The following is an 18,806-nucleotide window of genomic DNA, read 5'->3' as shown; positions in this document are numbered from 1 at the left end:
GTTGAGAATTCTCAAGTACAACCTTGGTATCGTAGTTGTTTTGTTTTTTGGCAAATTAGCAAAAACACGTTAGTTACCTTCAGGGAAATACGGTTAGCATCTCATACCCAATTCACTCACCTTTCTTTCTTTCTACCTCATTTGTGCTGTGTCTACTGTTCTGCTGTCCCGCCCCTTTCCTGGCCCCAACTTTTGGCTGCTCTGTCATGTTAGAGGCATTCAGCAGCTTGATAATATACACCGCAGCGTTTGCAGACCAGTCATTGTGGCAGACCCTTTGTCCTCAGCCGACAGGTGACGGGGTAAGACAAAAACCCTTATCCACTGTTGTTCTCCTCACGTAAATGTAACATCTGCCTTGTCTGTCGAAAGTATAGCAATAACTTGATCATTGCTCAAGCAGAGCAGTCTACTTCATAAGGAAAGGTTCTTCCTCACTCTTCAAGGTTTTGCTCCTGACCATTTCCATATTTGTCATGACAAGACTTGTTTGAGTAGAACCTCAGGAATGAAACAGACTCTAAATGGTGTGTGTTTGTACCAGGCAGATGTTGTGTGCTTTGCAGGGTGCAGCATTCTTAACCACATACATCATCACAAGAGTCAAGAACAGGCAAGAACTGTCTACTTTCTTTCTCCACCACAGCAGCCAACACATCATTGAGGCTGTCAACTGTCTTTCGACAGTATGAACAAATACCGCTGCTCTTGTCTCTCTCTTAGATGAAATACTCAGGATGTTGCGCATGAAGATGAATGACACAACTTTCTGTTTGCAGATGTCTGTTGCTTAACAAAGAAGAAGGATACCAGAAATATCACATCTAAAATGAAGCTGAACAAAGAGTCGTAGGTGTGTGACAGACTTGAATGAACGACTGGCATAAGATGACCCGAAGAAGATGAGATGCTGGGGACAGTAGGATAGTAGGACATTCAAGTTGCACACCACTGATACTGAAAGTGGCCTCCTGCTTACATGTATTGGACACACTTTTATTTGTTTCCTTGAGGTCTATTGAGAGAAGGACTTTTACCCTGACCTTTGTGCCCACATGCAAGCTGTTATTGTATTTGATAAAGGATTAATCATTACAAGGCAGAAATTTGTGCCCACATTTTAGTGTGGTTGTGTGCCTCTGGTTTATACCATGGCAGTCACTTCACGTCACTGTAAAGCTGAGTTCAAGAGCATGCATGACTGGAGAGCGGTGCAGTTATGATTTTAATGATATGGTTTTGAGGAACATGTTTAGTCATTTTGTCTCCAGTGAAGCAATATCCTGTGTATTTTGACAGATATGATTCCCTTGCATAGCTACAGTGTGACTGTTGGGCCTGAGTTGATATGATACTGCTAGATTTGACAGCTGAAGTGTTCCAACTGTCAAGGCTGTGTCTGATTTCTAGCTCTGCCTGATGCAGTGACGGAGAGGTTCAACTCTCAGCTGCAATGTTATATCAATGTCCAGTATAACATTTGAGTTGTTACAGAGCAACTATATGAGGGCCAAAGAGAACTCCAAGGAAATGCTACAGTACATAGAGGGAGGGCTACTGAGAGCGTGAGGGTTCCTCATGCATAATGTACACTGTAGACTAGAGCCTGTTTTATGACCTCATTCTTAACATCCACACAATAAAGACCTGGACAATCTCAGCCCATTGAATGAATAGCTCTTCATACAGTTATGTTAGGTTGTACTGTACAGTAGCCTATATTTCTCCCACAAACACATCTATTTGTATAGCTCTATGGCCATAAAAAGCCCTCACCCAATCTGTCCAATAGGGTTTGTGTCTGTCTGCCTCAGGTGTCTAGCAGAAGATGCTGAATATAACCAGCAAGTTACAGCATTTGTAAATGTCATCTCAGGAAGTCATGTGTGAACAAAACATTAGTTCCAGGAAATGACTTGCCAACCACAATGCACTAAATGCTTGACACATACAGTAGCTTGAGTAGAGTTTGTCACCTAGTTGTTGTCACTGCTGTTAAACATTTTAGGTTGGTCTACATTTGCCTGCACATTTAAACTGGAGTTTAATGATTCTTCTGTCCATATCTGTATGTATATTTACTGCTTTTTTTGACTGACATGTAGTGGTAGTAGTAGTATAGGTGTATGGAAGGAGTTCTAGTAGCAGTCTGTTTTAGTCACTTAAACTGGTTAGATAATAATCACTTAGTCAGCATTGGCTCTGGGCGCGGTAATACTAATAGATCTGAAAAGGGCTCAGCTATGTGACTTGAACAGTGGTTTATCTTGATGCTAGCTGCCTATGTGATCCAAGTAAGCCCTTTTCAGATCTATTAGTATTACCGCGCCCAGAGCCAATGCTGACTAAGTGATTATTATCTAACCAGTTTAAGTAAAGAGGATAGCGACTGTATTATTTGTGGTCAGTGTGAAGCTAAGATTATCCCATCTGTTCAGTGTGATGTGGCCAACCACTTCTGTCTCTCTTCCCTCTGAAAGAGAAACACTGGACCAAAGATACAGGAAGTGTTTTTATTAAGAGTAGACTGTCTTATTTGTGTGTAATATAGCGTCACTAAGTTCAATGGTAAACACCCATCATAGCATTCAATCTTAGGGAGCTGTCATAAAGATAACGAACCTACACAGAACACATGGTTGGGGAAGTTAGGGATGACTATGACTCGGGTGGCTTTAAAACCATCTAATTTTAGGGTTTTATTTTCAGACAGAGGGAATTGTCCCCAGTTGTTGTCTGTTAGTCAGACCTCTAGACCACCTCCATATATTTCCAAAGCCCAACGGCAAAAATGCATCACTTTGTTAGTTAGTCTTTATATTATAATAACTTCTGTAATTGAGCTCAGTTATTTTTAGGCAGTTTATTTAAAATTTTAAAAAATGTGTTCCCATTTAGAGGACAACTTTAATAATATACCTTATATATTTTTGTTTTCTCATGGTGTTGGTGTTTACTTTATCCACAGTGAACATCCAAGAATCTGGAGGCACAGGTTCAGCATCCACTACCATGGTGAACCAAGACCCCACCAACCCCTCCCATGCCCTCTTTGACCAGTTTGTCCAGACCCAGACCTGTAAGGAGGTGCAGCGTACCTTCTCAGAGCTCTGCCACCACCTACAATTGGACCCCCGGGACTACCAGAGATTCTACACCAAGCTCAAGGAGAGGCTCAACTACTGGAAGGCCAAAGCCCTCTGGATCAAGCTGGACAAGCGGGCCCAACACCAAGATTACCAGCAGGGCAAAGTCTGTGCCAAAACCAAGGTCTGTGTATTTATTTATTCTCATTTAAACGAAGAAGAGGAATACTCAAGAAGTTATCTAAAGTAAAATACATTTGTACAAGGAGGGTGGCTGTGTGGTGCTCTGTTAGTATTGGATCTCTAGTTGTGTTAAAGGTTTCAACATCAGCATTGTGTCTCTACAGTGGCAGAGTACTGTCAGTGCTTTTGATACTATCAAGGTGCATTCAGCAACTGCAGAGCTTTATCCTATTTCCTTCCTCTCTATATTTATTCCTTCTCTCTTCCTCCCCCCCACTCTCTCCCCTCTTCTCTCTCACGCACCCTTTCCCTCTCCCTCTGTCTCGCTCTCTCTTTCTCCCCCCTCTACCCACCTCTGTATCTCCCTCTCTCTCCTCAGTGCCTGGTGCTGGGTGCAGGGCCGTGCGGGCTGAGGACAGCCATAGAGCTGGCTCTGCTGGGGGTTCAGGTGGTGGTACTGGAGAAGAGGGACTCTTTTTCCCGGAATAACGTACTGCACCTCTGGCCTTACACCATCTATGACCTGCGCGGGTTGGCTGCCAAGAAGTTCTACGGCAAATTCTGCACTGGGGCTCTGGATCACATCAGTATGTCTACCACTGCCATACTATATCAACTAGATTTACTGATGTAATAATGCCAATCATATATCTTTATGCATGACTAAATCAAACCTTATTTAGTTGAATCTATTACTGTTATTTTTTCACATACAGTGCCTGTGTACACTACCAGTCAAAAGTTTTAGAACACCTACTCATTTAAGGGTTTTTATTTATTTTTACAATTTTCTACGTTGTAGAATAATAGTGAAGACATCAAAACTATTAAATAACATATGGAATCATGTAGTAACCAAAAAAGTGTTAAACAAATCAAAATGTATTTTATATTTGAGAATCTTCAAATAGCCACCCTTTGCCTTGATGACAGCTTTGCACACTCTTGGGATACTCTAAACCAGCTTCATGAGGTAGTCACCTGGAATGCATTTCAATTAACAGGTGTGCCTTGTTAAAAGTACATTTGTGGAATTTCTTTCCTTAATGCGTTTGAGCCAATCAGTTGTGTTCTGACAAGGCAGGGGATAGCCCTATTTGGTAAAAGACCAATTCCATATTATGGCATGAACAGCTCAAATAAGCGAAGAAAAATGACAGTCCATCATTACTTTAAGACATGAAGGTCAGTCAATACGGATACATCTTTTTTTTATTCAAGTGCAGTCGCAAAAACCATCAAGCGCTATGATGAAACTGGCTCTCATGAGGACCGCCACAGGAAAGAAAGACCCAGAGTTACCTCTGCTGCAGAGGATAAGTTCATTAGAGTTACCAGCCTCAGAAATTGCAGCCCAAATAAATGTTTCACAGAATTCAATTAACAGACACATCTCAACATCAACTGTTCAGACGAGACTGCAGTAATTTGACCATGAAGGAGAGTGATGGAGTGCTGCATCAGATAACCTGGCCTCCACAGTCACCCGACCTCAACACAATTGAGAGGGTTTGGGATGAGTTGGACCGCAGAGTGAAGGAAAAGCATCCAACAAGTGCTCAGCATATGTGGGAACTCATTCAAGACTGTTGGAAAAGCATTCCAGGTGAAGCTGGTTGAGAGAATGCCAAGAGTGTGCAAAGCTGTCATCAAGGCAAAGGGTGGCTATTTGAAGAATTTGTTTAACACTTGTTTGGTTACTACATGATTCCATATGTGTTATTTCATAGTTGTGATGTCTTCACTATTATTCTACAATATATAAAATAGTAAAAATAAAGAAAAACCCTTGAATGAGCAGGTGTTCTAAAACTTTTGACTGGTAGTGTGTGTCCGTATCATCAGGCATCAGTCAACTGTTTGAATTGAAGAGGATTGTTTAAATTCCCTGTGTGACAATATCATACATCTTTCTATGTGTCTGTATCCTTCAGGCATCCGTCAGCTCCAGCTGATACTACTGAAGGTGTCTCTCCTCCTGGGGGTGGATGTTAACACTGGGGTGGAATTCAAAGGCTTTGTGGAGCCCTCAGAAGCCACAGGTACTTCTAGACTCCCCTCTGTTCCCTCCCTGTATTAGAGAAATAAAATAATAGCTATTTGCATGGCTGTAAAAGCTTGTAGGGCAGTTGAAATAATCTGCCCAGAGTCCTGTGTGTGATAATAGACCTTAATGCTATGCTCTCTCTGTGGTTCCCTATGGCTCCCTCCATCAGGCTGGATGGCCAAGCTGTTTCCTGACGATCACCCTGCTGGGAAGTTCCAGTTTGATGTCTTCATCTCTGCAGGAGGAGGACGCTTTGTCCCTGATGGTGAGGAGTGAGGACACACTCACACGCTGTCATCCTGCTGCACATACTGTACGCACTTTAGACCAGCATATTTTAATAGGACTTCATCCCTGATGGTGAGGACACACTTAGAAAATAAAGAATGTAGCCGGACACTCAAGCTCAGATACAATTGATTTATTAAACGGAAACACTCAATTATATGCACCTGAATTCAGGCTGCATGTGCTTCTCCTTGATATGCATGTCTTTCTCCCCAGGCTTCAGGTGGAAGGAGCTGCGAGGAAAACTGGCCATCGGCATCACATGTAACTTCATCAACCATCACTCAGCAGCCGAGGCCCAGGTGGCAGAGATCAGTGGTGTGGCCCGCATCTACAACCAGAAGTTCTTCCAGGACCTGCTCACAGAGAAAGGTAGGATTCTATTCTATGCCCCTGGTTTGGATCTAGTGAGTGCCAACACTTCTATTGTTGGACACTAAGGTTTCAGCGACCGCGGATCGTGATAAAGAATATTGCACAATCTGGGCATGGTGCCAATTATGGCGACAGAGAAGGAGTGGACAGTGGAGAGTGCTGTCTTTTTAATCTGTGTCCCTCTTCCTCTTGTCAATGTCATTTGAATTGATGCTATCATCTGTGATGCAATCCTCCTGTTCTTCTTCTCTTGTGCTCTAGTGCTGTTTCACTTGTCCTGTCATTGTCTTGTTCTTAGTTTATCTCACTCATTCATTTCATTCTCTCTCTCTCTCTCTCTCTCTCTCTCTCTTTCATTCATTCATTTCGTTCTTGATCTCCCTCTCTCGCTCTCTCACTTTCTCTCTCCCTTTCCATATCTCCATCACCCTCTCTCGCCCTCTATCTCCTCTCTTTTCTTTCTTTCTCTCTCCTCTCTATCTCTCCCACCCTCCCTCCAGGTATTGATCTGGAGAACATAGTCTACTATAAAGATGCCACCCACTACTTTGTCATGACTGCCAAGAAAAAGAGCCTGTTAAAGATGGGGGTCATTAAACAGGTGAGGGAACCACATCATTACAACCAGCAGCAGCAGCTCCACACTAGGCCTCTAGAGGGCGTTTCACAACACTGAGACAAACTGGCCCAAGCCTGGATCCCAACATTGTCCTCCCCAAACAAGCTGGGGGCTTTTCCTGCTCTTTGGGATTAGCCGCTAATAAACCGTGTTAATGTAATTGATGTCTATGCAGCACAGGGTCAGCACTAGGTCTCCCCAGCCATGCTACTGTGTACACTGCTCACTCTCGCTCCCTCTTGTCACACTAGTAGTCTGGAACGACAAAGCCAGATCTTCTTGTTTTGTCTTCAAGTGATTAGAGTCCACTCTGCCTGTTATCAACATAGAGACTTTCCTCTGTCTCATCTGTTATAGTTCAGTTGCCAAGATGGGAGATGTTCTGCTGAGTAACTGTTTAGTATTTCTGTTGCACTGAAGCTGTAATCATTCTATATATTTGCGCATGATTATGGAGGGTTGGTATTTGTGTAATTCTTGTCACTGTTCCACTTTGTTTAAAGATGCTGACTCAGTGTCGGCTTGCTTCTTTATGTGGACCATATAATGCTTGGCTAGACTACGTGGGAGGATTATATCCATTGTTTTCACATAAAGCAGCATCTAGATTCTAGTCCGTGATAGACAGCTCTCTGATGTGTGTCACCACCACCCCAGTGCTTTAATTATGCCGGTCTGCATCAGTAGTACAGACTATCAGCTTCTCCAATTTTCTACTGCTTGAGTATCGGTACCCCCCATTTGTATTTTTGTTCTATTTAATTATATGGTGTCCCCTCTGTGACCACCTCAAAAATGTTCCCTCTTGTCTCCAGGACTTCAGCGACGCCAATCAGCTCCTGGGCCAGGCCAACGTGGACCAGGACGCCTTGTTGCGTTACGCCCACGGCGCTGCCCACTTCTCCACAGGCCACCGGCTGCCCAACATGCAGTTTGCCCTGAACCACGCTGGCCAGCCTGACGTGGCCATGTTTGACTTCACCTGTATGCACCGTGCTGAGAACGCCTCGCTGGTCAGGGAGAGGAAAGGAAAGAAACTACTCATGGGCCTGGTCGGAGACTGCCTGGTGGAGGTGAGAGGTCATGTACATGTGATGGATGACGATCTTGTTGTAAAATGTCTAACATGTTCATGGTTTCTATATTCTCACATACTGTATATACATTCAGTTATACACATAATGGTACACTGATTGTACTTTATACACGGTCATCACTTAGACGATTTTATACTCCATTTCCTAAGGGCATAACAGTGTCTACATACAATTTCCTGTTGTCATATAGCACTATTCTGAAAGTGTATGTGTCCACAGCCATTCTGGCCTCTGGGAACAGGTATTGCCCGTGGGTTTCTGGCTGCCTTCGACACAGCGTGGATGGTCAGGAGCTGGGGCAAGGGAAAACCCCACCTGGAGGTCATTGCTGAACGGTAACAAAGCTTTTTCTATATGATCATAAACATCACCTCAAAAATCATGTGCCCATCCCTCTTCGTTGTTACTGTATAGAAGGGGTCACCCTGGCCGGGCCTTACAGAGAAAACTCTCCAACTGGTAATAGCACTCTAGGCCTTTAACTGTTTTTCCTCACAACATTCTTTGAACATCCATTACTTCACAAGCAGCTGCTTTTAAAAAAAATATTCCTGAACAAACCCATCAATCTTCTGTTCCTTTGGAGCTGCTTCTTCTTCAGTTCTACACTGAGCTTCTGAGGTATAAGTGTTTCTAGGAGATGTCTTTCCCTCTGACTGAAATAGGGAGAGTATCTACCAGCTCCTGTCCCAGACCACGCCAGAGAACATCAGTAAAAACTACAGTGCCTTTAGCATAGACCCGACTACACGCTACCAGCACGTCAACCTCAACTCCATCAAGGCCAACCAGGTCAGAAACACACAAATATTATCTATTACATTATAGTCCTTCTATTTCTATGGTCAGCACAGACTCAAAGCTCCATTGATGCCTGATTCACACTATTGGGCCAACCTGAAAGACACTGTGCTGGCTTGGATCTTTTCTTTTCAACACGGTTCCAGCAACTATAGTGGATGCGTAACCAGGCCAGCTCAGTAAAGTTTGGTTCAGGTTGGTTCGATGGTGTGAAAAGGGTATAACTGTCTCACTGTATCAGTGCTAGCAAAGTGAATAGATATTGTGCTGAGTAACATTGTTAACACATTGTGAATTATATCAGTGCTGCTCTTCCATTTTGGGTTGATATTTCCTAGAGTATACATGCTTTGCCAGGAAACTGCTCTGTTTGTGTATGAAGTGTTGAGCCGGCTAGGAAATGCTTTTTGATTTCCCCCACTAGAGGAGTATTGATCTGAAAGGCTTTAGTTTTCACAAACTACCAGATCAATTACACTGCATCAAACCAAACCCCAGCTTCTGCATTTGAGTACCAGCTTTATGAAGCTTACTGTGTTCTTAGCCTGGTCCTAGATCTGTTTGTGCTGTATATCCAACGCCTATTGCCGTTGCTTGACAATGACCGTAGGAGTTGGCAAGACAGCACAAGCATATCTGGGACCAGGCTACTGTGTTCTGGCTCTATTATAAAATTCAACTCAAATCAAGTGCTATGTTGTTTATCATGATTCTCTCTCTTTGCATGCATTCCAAAGTTGCAACATCTGTATGATGTTGAAGACCATATTGATTTGGGCCGACCAACCAAGAAGCAGAAAGGCATGTTGTCTCACCTGCGACAAGGTTTGTCTAGCTTCACTTTACTAAAGCAGTAATGCATGATGGGAGCATGGGCATGATTCATTTTTGTTTGGGCACGACTGTGCTGGGCAATTCCACGGTAACGGAAATACACTGACTCATTTTTTTCCACTTTAAATGTATGCAAAACAAAAACCTTTGATCTTAATGTTTTACAAACCATACAACTCTATGCACAAGGACTACTTTTAACAATTTCCACTGGAGAATTTACAAAAAAGAACGTAGTGGAAGAACTGTGCAGATGCACATTTTGGTAACAGATTTACATTTTCCAAAAACGTTGTTAAATATGTGCTCTAAATTAATTAATTCAAAGATGTCTGCAGAAAGAATGGGGTGTCAGCTATGACATGACACCTTGAGTTTGAAAAATATATATTTTGGTTATTGAACTACAAGTGGATTTACATCTGGTAATGGAATTACAGTAACGGAATTACATCATGGGTAACTGATCTGTACTGTACAGAGATGCATAATTATGGATCTGAATGTAGTAATTCTCATGTTTCGCAAGTTTGGAAATCACAGTGCAGCATAGCAGAGCACTGTCCAGACTCGGACTGTTTTAACACTCCAGACCAGATAACAGAAAGACAAAGAAAACAGTTCTGAGCTGAACATAACACTATGCCAGTGGAAGGGAGGACAGGTTTGTGACTATTATGATTTCCCATTCAGTTGCAGTAATTCCGTTACAGATTTGGGGGGTAATTCTGTAATGGAATTACAAGTTTTAAAGCTGCAATATGTAACTTATTGGGAGACCTGACCAAATACACATAGAAATGTGAGTTATAGATCTGTCATTCTCATTGAAAGCAAGTTTAAGAAGCGGTAGATCTGTTCTATGTGCGTTATTGCGTTCTTAAGTTTAGTTTTTGCTGTCTTTTACTTTCAAGTTTTGTACACCCGCTTCAAACATCTGAAAATACAATATTTTTGGTTATGGAAAGATATTTCACAGTGGTTTAGATGGTACAATGATTCTCTGCATGTTTTGTCACTAAACTGAAATTAGGCGAACTATTAGAATTTTAACAACCAGGAAATGGAGGAGCGATTCCTGCGTAGTGTAGGCCTATTAGGCATGCATTCTAAATCCTAATGCAATGTTCCTATGTGTGTTCATGGCCAAGATTCGGTTGGAGCTTTTGAGGAGCTGTTGAAGTGGTGCCAGCAGCACACGGCAGGGTACGACAGGGTGAAGGTGAAGGATCTGACCCAGTCCTGGAGGTCTGGCCTGGCCTTGTGTGCCCTCATCAACACCTTCAGACCCCATCTTATGTGAGTCTGTGGGCTTTATAAGGGGACAATTCAACTTATACACCACAAATTTAGCAAATGCACAAGTAGTACCACAGAAGGAAAGACTACCCATGAGGCTACAGTAAAATGTCATTGGTCTGAGAGGCTTTTCCTGTTCAAATTATTCTAATTCCATGCTACACCTGTCCAATAAGAAAGCAAACGTCCATTTTCTATGGTGTGCCCTACTGAACATGGCCCTGGTCAACATAGTAACTATCCCTCACCTGTCCCTCCACAGTGACATGTCCTCTCTGAAGGAGTCTGATTCGGTCCACAACAACCAGCTGGCCTTCAGCCTCCTGGAGGAAGAGCTGGGCATCCCTCCCATCATATCAGCCAGTGACATGGCCACCAAGGAACAGATAGATAAGCTCTCCATGGTGCTCTACCTCACACAGATCCACGATGCCTTCAACGAAAGGACGCCCACTAGAGGTAAGCATCAGGGCAATGGCTGTCAGACATGTTACATACAGTAATTAGCACCGTGATTGTTTGATTACTTGTAGCCTTGACGCCAGCCATCTTGAACAAGAAATTGTTGTTGAGGTCTGCTATCACGAGACTAGATTATGTATATTTGTAGAATGTTACTGTTGCATTGTTATCTCAACATTATGCGTAGTGTTATTCATTACGTAAAGGTGTTTTTAGTGTACTTCATTTCTAAAAATGCTGGACCAAATTTCAGCAGTTTCAATATTAACCATATCACATAGCCTACTATTAGTGAAAGCGATTGAATCTGGCCCTACCTCTGCTGTTTAGACAGTGCATAGCTTATTTATGTAACCCCCATTTGTACAACCTTGGGCCCAGGTGTTTTTTCTCTATGAAATGTGTTTTGTGTTGATAAGGAGGGAGAGGGCTGACATTGTCCCTTTAAGAGCATTACCCAGCATTCCTCTGGTTAGAGTAGCTGGGTCTGTGCTCATAACCAGCCCTGATTGACTGTCAGGGTTGTGCTGCTCCTTGCTCAGTCGGTAAGCCAGGCAGCAGTCAAAGCAAACGGCACAGCAGCCCGTGAGGAAATGGCTTATCAGGTTTAGGTGGGACTAGCCTCAGCGTCATCTAAATTATATCTAATATTCCTGCTGTGAGGAAGAAGGATTTTCCCGGTCTGTTTTTGCTGCCGGGGGTATTTCTGGTAAATACTAGCAGAGTGTGTAGCAGAGATATTTTCAGTGGTGATCCAGCATTTGGAAGCAGGCTTGGATAGAGGGTGTGACTTGCTCCGCTTGCCTTGTCGCTGTGATGCCGTAGGTAGCATACAGTAGCTCTCTGTAGGGGGATCGGCTGCCTGGCTTGCACACAGATGCGCATGCACGAGGGACATGTCCTGTCTGTCACGGGGCGCTTACACACGAGAGCTCTCAGGGGGATTGACAAGTTGAATTTAATTACATCTTCCACAAAGCCTTATTTTCCACAGCAGTGTGGAGAAGCTGGATCTGTAATAAAAAAATGACTGACAGGATTTTTACATAAGAGAGATTGGTAGAGAAAAAGCCAGAACACATTGTTTATGTACAAGAAGGTGTGCACATTTTAAAATGCAGGTTCTCTGCTGTAGGTAGGGACTCAGACAACACAGTGGGTTAGGTTGGTGCCTGTGAAACGTGTGTGTTGTTCTGGCAGAACAGGGACAGTATGAAACTAAAGCTGGAGTGCGTTTGTGTCTCTGCAGCAGAACCCCCGAGCCTTCTCCTGACACCGTCCAAGACCCTGTCTTTTCAGGCTGTGTTCTTCCTCAACAAGCTCAAGCACAACTCTCTGCAAAGACGCAAGGTAAGGCTCAGGCAATCAGCTGCATGTTGTCACTGCGACTAGTCAGCTATTTACTCAATACAGTATCAGGGATAGCGCGCTAAAAACATTTGTCTGTTGGGTAAAATGGAGAGTAGGCTAACCTCAAGTTCACATCGACTGTCAATCTTTTTCATGCAACTCCCCGCTGTCGTTAACTATTTACTTACAGTAATATCAGAGTTCTCTAGATAAGAACCTTGCATTCACATGCCCAGCCATTTTGGTTTTGGTTCTTGTAATTATACTTTGATTCATTCATTGTACATTCATTGTCAACAGTTAAACAATGTGTTTTAGTCATCATTTGATTGTTTTAGTTCGTTATTATAACTAATACCATACTACAGAACACTTGCAGTAGATGTTTACCTTTGTTGGCCTTTTCCAAAATCAACTGTAATAGCAAAGACACCTTTCAAGCATGTAAGATAATATCTAAAGCGTTGTTCATTTTGACATCATCCATTATTTATTTGCATATTTTAAACCATAAACGGCCATGTGACTGTTTTATCTTTTACACAGGAGAGACTGGCAGCCGAGACAGAAGAAAAAGATAAAAGGATGAGGATGGGAGATGAGGAAGATGTGAGTAGTGTCTAGAATACAAATGCTATCCTCATTACCATAGACTCCCATGCAGCGCTAACCTTTTGCTGTGTGATGGATGTATCTGCAGACTTCAGGACTACTCCAACTGCTATTCTATACAATGTTTCCGTGCTATGTTATTGAACTACTGACATCACTGGTGGTTGTTCCTCTCTTTGGTTACTACTGGGGTATAACACCTAGGGTACAGACCTTTGTAATAATTGTTGAACACGCCAGATTTGTCATTTTGAGTCGTTCCTCTTTCTTTGGCCTTCAGGACTAGTCGCTATTGTTACATCATAAGCACATGTTTTTGTGCTAAGTTATTGAAGTACTGTTCAAATATGATTGTTGGTCTCAATTTCTTTGCTCTCAGCCTGTAGCCCCTCTCGCAGCCCCTGAGGTGACCCCTGACCCTGAACTAAGCCCGACGTCAATGAACAACGAGGAGTGTTACTTCTGCGGCCAGCGGGTCTATGTGCTGGAAAGGATCAGTACTGAGGGCAAGTTCTTCCACCGTAGCTGCTTCACCTGCCAGCAGTGTGGCACCACCCTCAGACTTGGCAGATATACCTTTAGCCAGCACACGGGTGAGTGAGCATTACAACTTCTTCTACCGCTGAGTGCCAGTCTGTTTGTGCTAATCATGTTAATTCCTTAGCATGCTGTCGAATGCAAAGGAGGTGACCTGATAGCGTAGACTGGCACTCAGTCTCGTGGGATATCTGCTGGATCCTAATGAGCCTTTGAATTTTTTACCAGCGCAACATCATGTTACTATGCAAATAGGACTTCCATGGTCGTTATGTACTCAAGTATGGAAAATATTCTCAGTGACATGTTGTGTTCTATCTTCTGAAATGTTGTCTGCTCACAAAGATGCAGCAAGCTACTCCCTCTTTAGACAATACAGAAACAGAATATAGTTTGTGTGCAACAACTTCCATACCTGTAGTAAGTTAAATCCTCCAAGGCAAGGAACCTACATCCGGATGATAAATACAGCACAGTTTAATTTATTTATGCACCATATGAAAAATGAATGAAAGATACCCTTTTACGTGTTTTGTGGTTCATGTGAAAAGGAGAAAGGGAGAAAGGGTTGTCAAGTAGCATCTCTAACATGTACAAGATCCAGAGTCTGTGCAAGCTGTTGTTTTCCCTCTTGTGCCCTCAGGGAAGTTCTACTGTGATCTGCACTCTGAACAGCTAGAGATAGAGAACAGGGAACAATCCCCATCCGTTAAGGTGGGTCTCTCTGTTCTGAGTTTGAGCAGATGGGAAATTAAACCGTTCTGTTGCATACCATGTTGCCAGCTTGTGGCTCAACTTGTCTGTAAAGAACAGTTAAGGACAGATAGTGGGTAGAAGTAGTACATTTGCGTTGAGTCACAAGACCTGTTCATTTCCAACAGGGCAGTGTACCATAAACATTCATTTACAGAGGAATGTTTAATCACAACAATGCTAATGCTACAATGCTTCTTTCATTTTTTTCCCCTTCTAGGATAACATCGGAGATCACGAGGAGGAGAAAGGTGTGAATTCAATCACCAGTGAAGACCCCTCACCTTGTCCCTCTGAGGACGATGAGTACTATCTAGACTCAGGTCCTCCTAAACCCATGGAGCCTCTGCATCCTCCGAGTCAGGAAGACCCCAGTAGCAAACAACCTAACCCTGTAGAGGAGCCCCCTGTCTCACCAAAACCACCCATAGACATTTTCATAAAGAAAGGGTTTGAGGACTGTGAGGTGGAGGAAGAGGGGAAGGAGGGGGGTGAGGATGCCCCCTCGGATCCTCTGACCCCTGTCCCAAAACCTCGCCAAGCTCGCTCGGCCATCCCAAATCCTCAGACCTCCCCTCCTGTACCCAAACCACGCACCGTCCTCCTCACCCCAAAAAGGGACACGTCACCAGCCCATGTAGGGGAGAAGGGGTCCTCCAGGGCAGCAGGAGAGAAAGGGACCCCCAAGGCAGCCCCTGACTCCAGGCCGAAGCCATCCCTGCGGAAGCTGCAGCTAACCGACGAGGAGAAGAACCACCTAGTCAACTTGAGCTTCAGCCTGGACTCTGACTCGGAGACACCCGGTTCTTCCTCCTGCTCCTCTTCCTCAGCCACAGCAGGGGGTCCCTGCCCACCCAAACCCCCAGGTATCTTTCTCTTTCATGACCTTTTCTTTGTTTTGTCTCTTCTATTGCTTTAACTGTAAAAATGTTGCGATTTTTAAATGGGAGTGTGAACTATACCACCTTTTTGAGGTATGATAAAAGAAATCATGTTTAAAATCATCCAGTCGAAAGCTTGAAGGGTTTAATAAAGTTTGATTTGAGGTGCAGACGGCCAGGAGGAGGAGGGCTACTGGAGTGGGGGCCCTGGCGCGGGGGGACACATACGGGAGCACAGGAACCGCCGCTGCTTCAGGAGGAAAGAGGAACCAGCGGAGGGCCAGGGTCAGCACGCCAGGGTCCGCTCCAAGTTCTCCCCCTGGAACTTGTCCTCCCCTCGGCTGGGGAGGGACCAACGCTTCAGCGTCCTCAACAGCCACCCAGGTAAAGACCCTAGTGTGGTGTGAATTTACTGTCTCGGCCATAGAGATCCTATTAAATTACTAGAGGGGCTATGTCATAAACCCTCAAAGTTCCAGAATGGGGTGAAAATGGCAGCCACTTTGGTCAGGGAGTAATCCAAACCAGTCTAATTGGAAAGAATGGCAGTAGAGGCATAATCCTGATTTTAATTATGCAGGAAAATAAAGTAAGGCATGTGATTATATCAGAAGTTGTGAAGGACAATTACTGTCATCCTAAAATATTGTCATAATAATATAAATAGTTAAAATGGATTTCATACACATTTTCTGTATAATTATGTTTTCTTGGAAAGCAGCGAGGGCTATTCTACGTGATACAATATCAGTACTTGTTGCATTTACAACTTGTCTAAGTCCTATCATCAACTGATTTGAGCCAGTGTATATGGCTGTGGATTGACTGCATTGTTTGAATAGAATGTTGGCATATTGGCAGTTTAATTTAAAAAAAAATATATATATATATATATATGATGATATAATCATTCCTCTAAAACTGTCTGGCTAGCTAGCCAACAAACATACAGTGCAGATAAATGATTCAAATTCATTATTTTACACTATCATATCACAGCACTGGCAAACTGTAGTTAACCAACTCCCTGATCAAAATGGCTGACCTTTATCCCATCATAAGAAGGTTCATGTCCATTTTAGTATTCTGATTCCTAATTATATGGTGTCAGTATGACCACATCTTTATACCTATCAATTATTTATTTATATGGCAAACAGCAGTTGTTAATAGCCATGTTCTTCATAATTGTATTAATTAATAATTGTATTTCTTTAACTTCAAAGAAGTACACCATGGCCACAGTGTATCTGAGGAAGATGGTGCTGATGATGATGATGATGATGATGAGGAGGATGAGTTGGATATGTTTGCACCAGATGGCTTGGATTTATATGATGATAAGGTAAGGAGTGGGACTTGCCTGGCTGGCATATTAAGTCCATAGACATTGCACTCACACACACACACACACTCTCCCTTGTCTCTAGTTCCAGACCATCCCTTCAGACCCTGTGGAGGCTGAGAAACTGGAGCTGTTGAAGATGAGGACATTGGATCGACGGGCCAAGACGTGTGAGATGCAGCGCTTCCACAAAGCACAGGTCGGTTCACTATACTGATATTTGCCAGTAAAGCACAGGATTGTGTTTACTAGAGAGAGAACATTTATTGTTGCAAAAGGTTTTGCTCTGGTGCACCCTACTGAATACTGCACAGGTCAGTTCACTGTCTGAACAGGACAGTCTGCTGATGCCAGATCAGAACAGCTCTACATTGGGATGGTTAGTCTTAACACTGGACCTGCCAGTATTGAGTCTTGCTGCTTGTCCAGTGTTTTCTGCTTTAAAGCTCATCTTATTATATGCTTGTGACCCCCCCCCCCCCCTCCACCCAGTCTATTCAGAGACGCCTGGAGGAGATTGAGGTGACGTTTAAAGAGCTGGAGGATAAAGGTGTGGTGTTGGAGCAGGTACTCCGAGGAGAGGAAGGTGCGACCCCCACCCCGACGCTTTCATTTGATCTAGCGAACCATAACACAGTACTTTGAACATCGCTTGTCTTGAACAGCAAAGATTTGCCTTTTCATCTTTTATCCTGTGATGCTCGGATGGAGGTCCGTAGAGCGAAACATTGGCATTTGGCAAACTTTAGGGATCAAGGAATATGGAGCAGGAACTCCTTGAGTCTCTTTCGCCCTCCCCCCACCATATCTTCTCATTCTCCCACAGGCAGTGGAGGTTCCCCTGAGATGATCGACCAGTGGATCCATCTGGTCCATCAGAAGAACGCCTTGGTCTCTGAGGAGTCAGACCTCATGGTGGCGTGAGTGTAGAACTTTTCAATACATTTCCATACATTATACAGAGTGTGGTATTCTTGTGTGGTGAGAGTCCCTCGCTGAAGTAGACAGAGAAGCAGACTTCACACTCCTGACAGAGTTGTTATTGTGTTCAACATAGCTGCACCCTTGTTTTGCCATGTTGACTCATGAGCTGAGTGTGAGCTGTGGGTGGGGGGGGTCCCTTAACTGCAACTAAGACCCTATTGAATGAAGCCAGCCACTTCTATTCAACTGTTTTCTGTTTCCTCTGCTCCTCAGGTCTCGACAGCTGGAGTTGGAGGATAAACAGAGCATGCTGGAGATGGAGCTCAGACAATACATGGAGCTGGATGGTATGTTTCTCTACAAAAAGACTGGATCGTTGCATTTGTCTCACTGTTAACAACGCTATAAGCTCACTTATTGGGAGGGGCAAAGAGGGAGCGGATAGGCTTTTTGTTCAGCTCCTGTGCGAAGTTTGACGTGTGTCCGTAAAATCCTCTTTTATCGTGTCCGTGTCCACCCCAGACTCTGAGAAGACGGCAGAGCAGCAGGGAGAAGAGGACCGTGTGCTACAGGAGATGCTGGAGGTGGTTGACATGAGGAACTCTCTGGTGTCCTTCCTGGACGAGAAGCGACTCAAGGAGATCGAGAGTGACAAGCAGCAGGCCATCTCGCTGCTAGAGGCCAAGAGACACTCCACAGCCTCAGCAGGGGCACAGGTGCACTGGGCGTGAGGGTGACACACACACACATTTATATATATATATAACTGCTAAAATGAAGGAAACACTTGAGTAAATGAGGGATGCAAAGTATATTGAAAGCAGGTGCTTCCACACGTGTGTGGTTCTTTAGTTAATTAAGCAATTAACATCCCATCATGCTTAGGGTCATGTATAAAAATGCCCAGTTCCCCATTATTTTGGCTACCATGGTTAGAAGAGATCTCCGTGACTTTGATAGAGGAGTCTCAAAGGAGCCTAGGGGGTTTAAAGTGTGTGTCTGTCACCAGATCTCAACCCAATTGAACACTTCTGGAGCGGTGCCTGAGACTGTTATCCATCAACAAAACACCAAATGATGGAATTTCTCGTGGAAGAATGGTGTCCCATCCCTCCAATAGTTCCAGACACTTGTAGAATCTATGCCAAGGCGCATTGAAGTTGTTCTGGCTCGTGGTGGCCCAACGCCATATTAAGACACTTATGATGGTGTTTCCTTTATTTTGGCAGTACATGCCTACATTAATACATATGTACAGGTATACATACACACTTAAATGTATTTAAAGAGAATATTGCTGCTTACAGACGAAC

At 43.7% G+C, this 18,806-nt stretch overlaps 1 protein-coding gene across 3 annotated transcripts; it reads left to right on the top strand.

Moving 5' to 3' along the window:
• The first annotated feature begins 776 nt into the window (after positions 1 to 776).
• LOC120061078 (F-actin-monooxygenase mical1-like) lies at positions 777 to 18,326 on the top strand. Of its 3 annotated transcripts, none has more exons than XM_039010600.1 (25): positions 777 to 853; positions 2,969 to 3,270; positions 3,649 to 3,856; positions 5,204 to 5,311; positions 5,486 to 5,581; positions 5,821 to 5,976; positions 6,480 to 6,580; positions 7,414 to 7,671; positions 7,915 to 8,030; positions 8,361 to 8,487; positions 9,234 to 9,321; positions 10,482 to 10,629; positions 10,892 to 11,088; positions 12,341 to 12,441; positions 12,988 to 13,050; positions 13,433 to 13,646; positions 14,234 to 14,304; positions 14,564 to 15,209; positions 15,396 to 15,608; positions 16,451 to 16,569; positions 16,655 to 16,768; positions 17,062 to 17,155; positions 17,396 to 17,489; positions 17,767 to 17,840; positions 18,016 to 18,326. In XM_039010600.1, the coding sequence occupies exons 2-25, from the start codon at positions 3,013 to 3,015 to the stop codon at positions 18,222 to 18,224; spliced, it is 3,873 nt and encodes a 1,290-aa protein (XP_038866528.1). In that variant the 5' UTR covers positions 777 to 853; positions 2,969 to 3,012; the 3' UTR covers positions 18,225 to 18,326. The 3 variants fall into 3 exon arrangements, with proteins under 3 accessions (XP_038866528.1, XP_038866527.1, XP_038866526.1); XM_039010599.1 differs by having other exon boundaries at positions 15,390 to 15,608; positions 16,454 to 16,569; XM_039010598.1 differs by having other exon boundaries at positions 15,390 to 15,608.
• Positions 18,327 to 18,806: the final 480 nt, after the last annotated feature.

The sequence above is a fragment of the Salvelinus namaycush genome, chromosome 16 (genome assembly GCF_016432855.1).
Source record: "Salvelinus namaycush isolate Seneca chromosome 16, SaNama_1.0, whole genome shotgun sequence".
NCBI classification, from domain to species: domain Eukaryota; kingdom Metazoa; phylum Chordata; class Actinopteri; order Salmoniformes; family Salmonidae; genus Salvelinus; species Salvelinus namaycush.
Note: the sequence above shows the minus strand (reverse complement) of the source record. Positions and strands in the feature narration are given on the sequence as shown.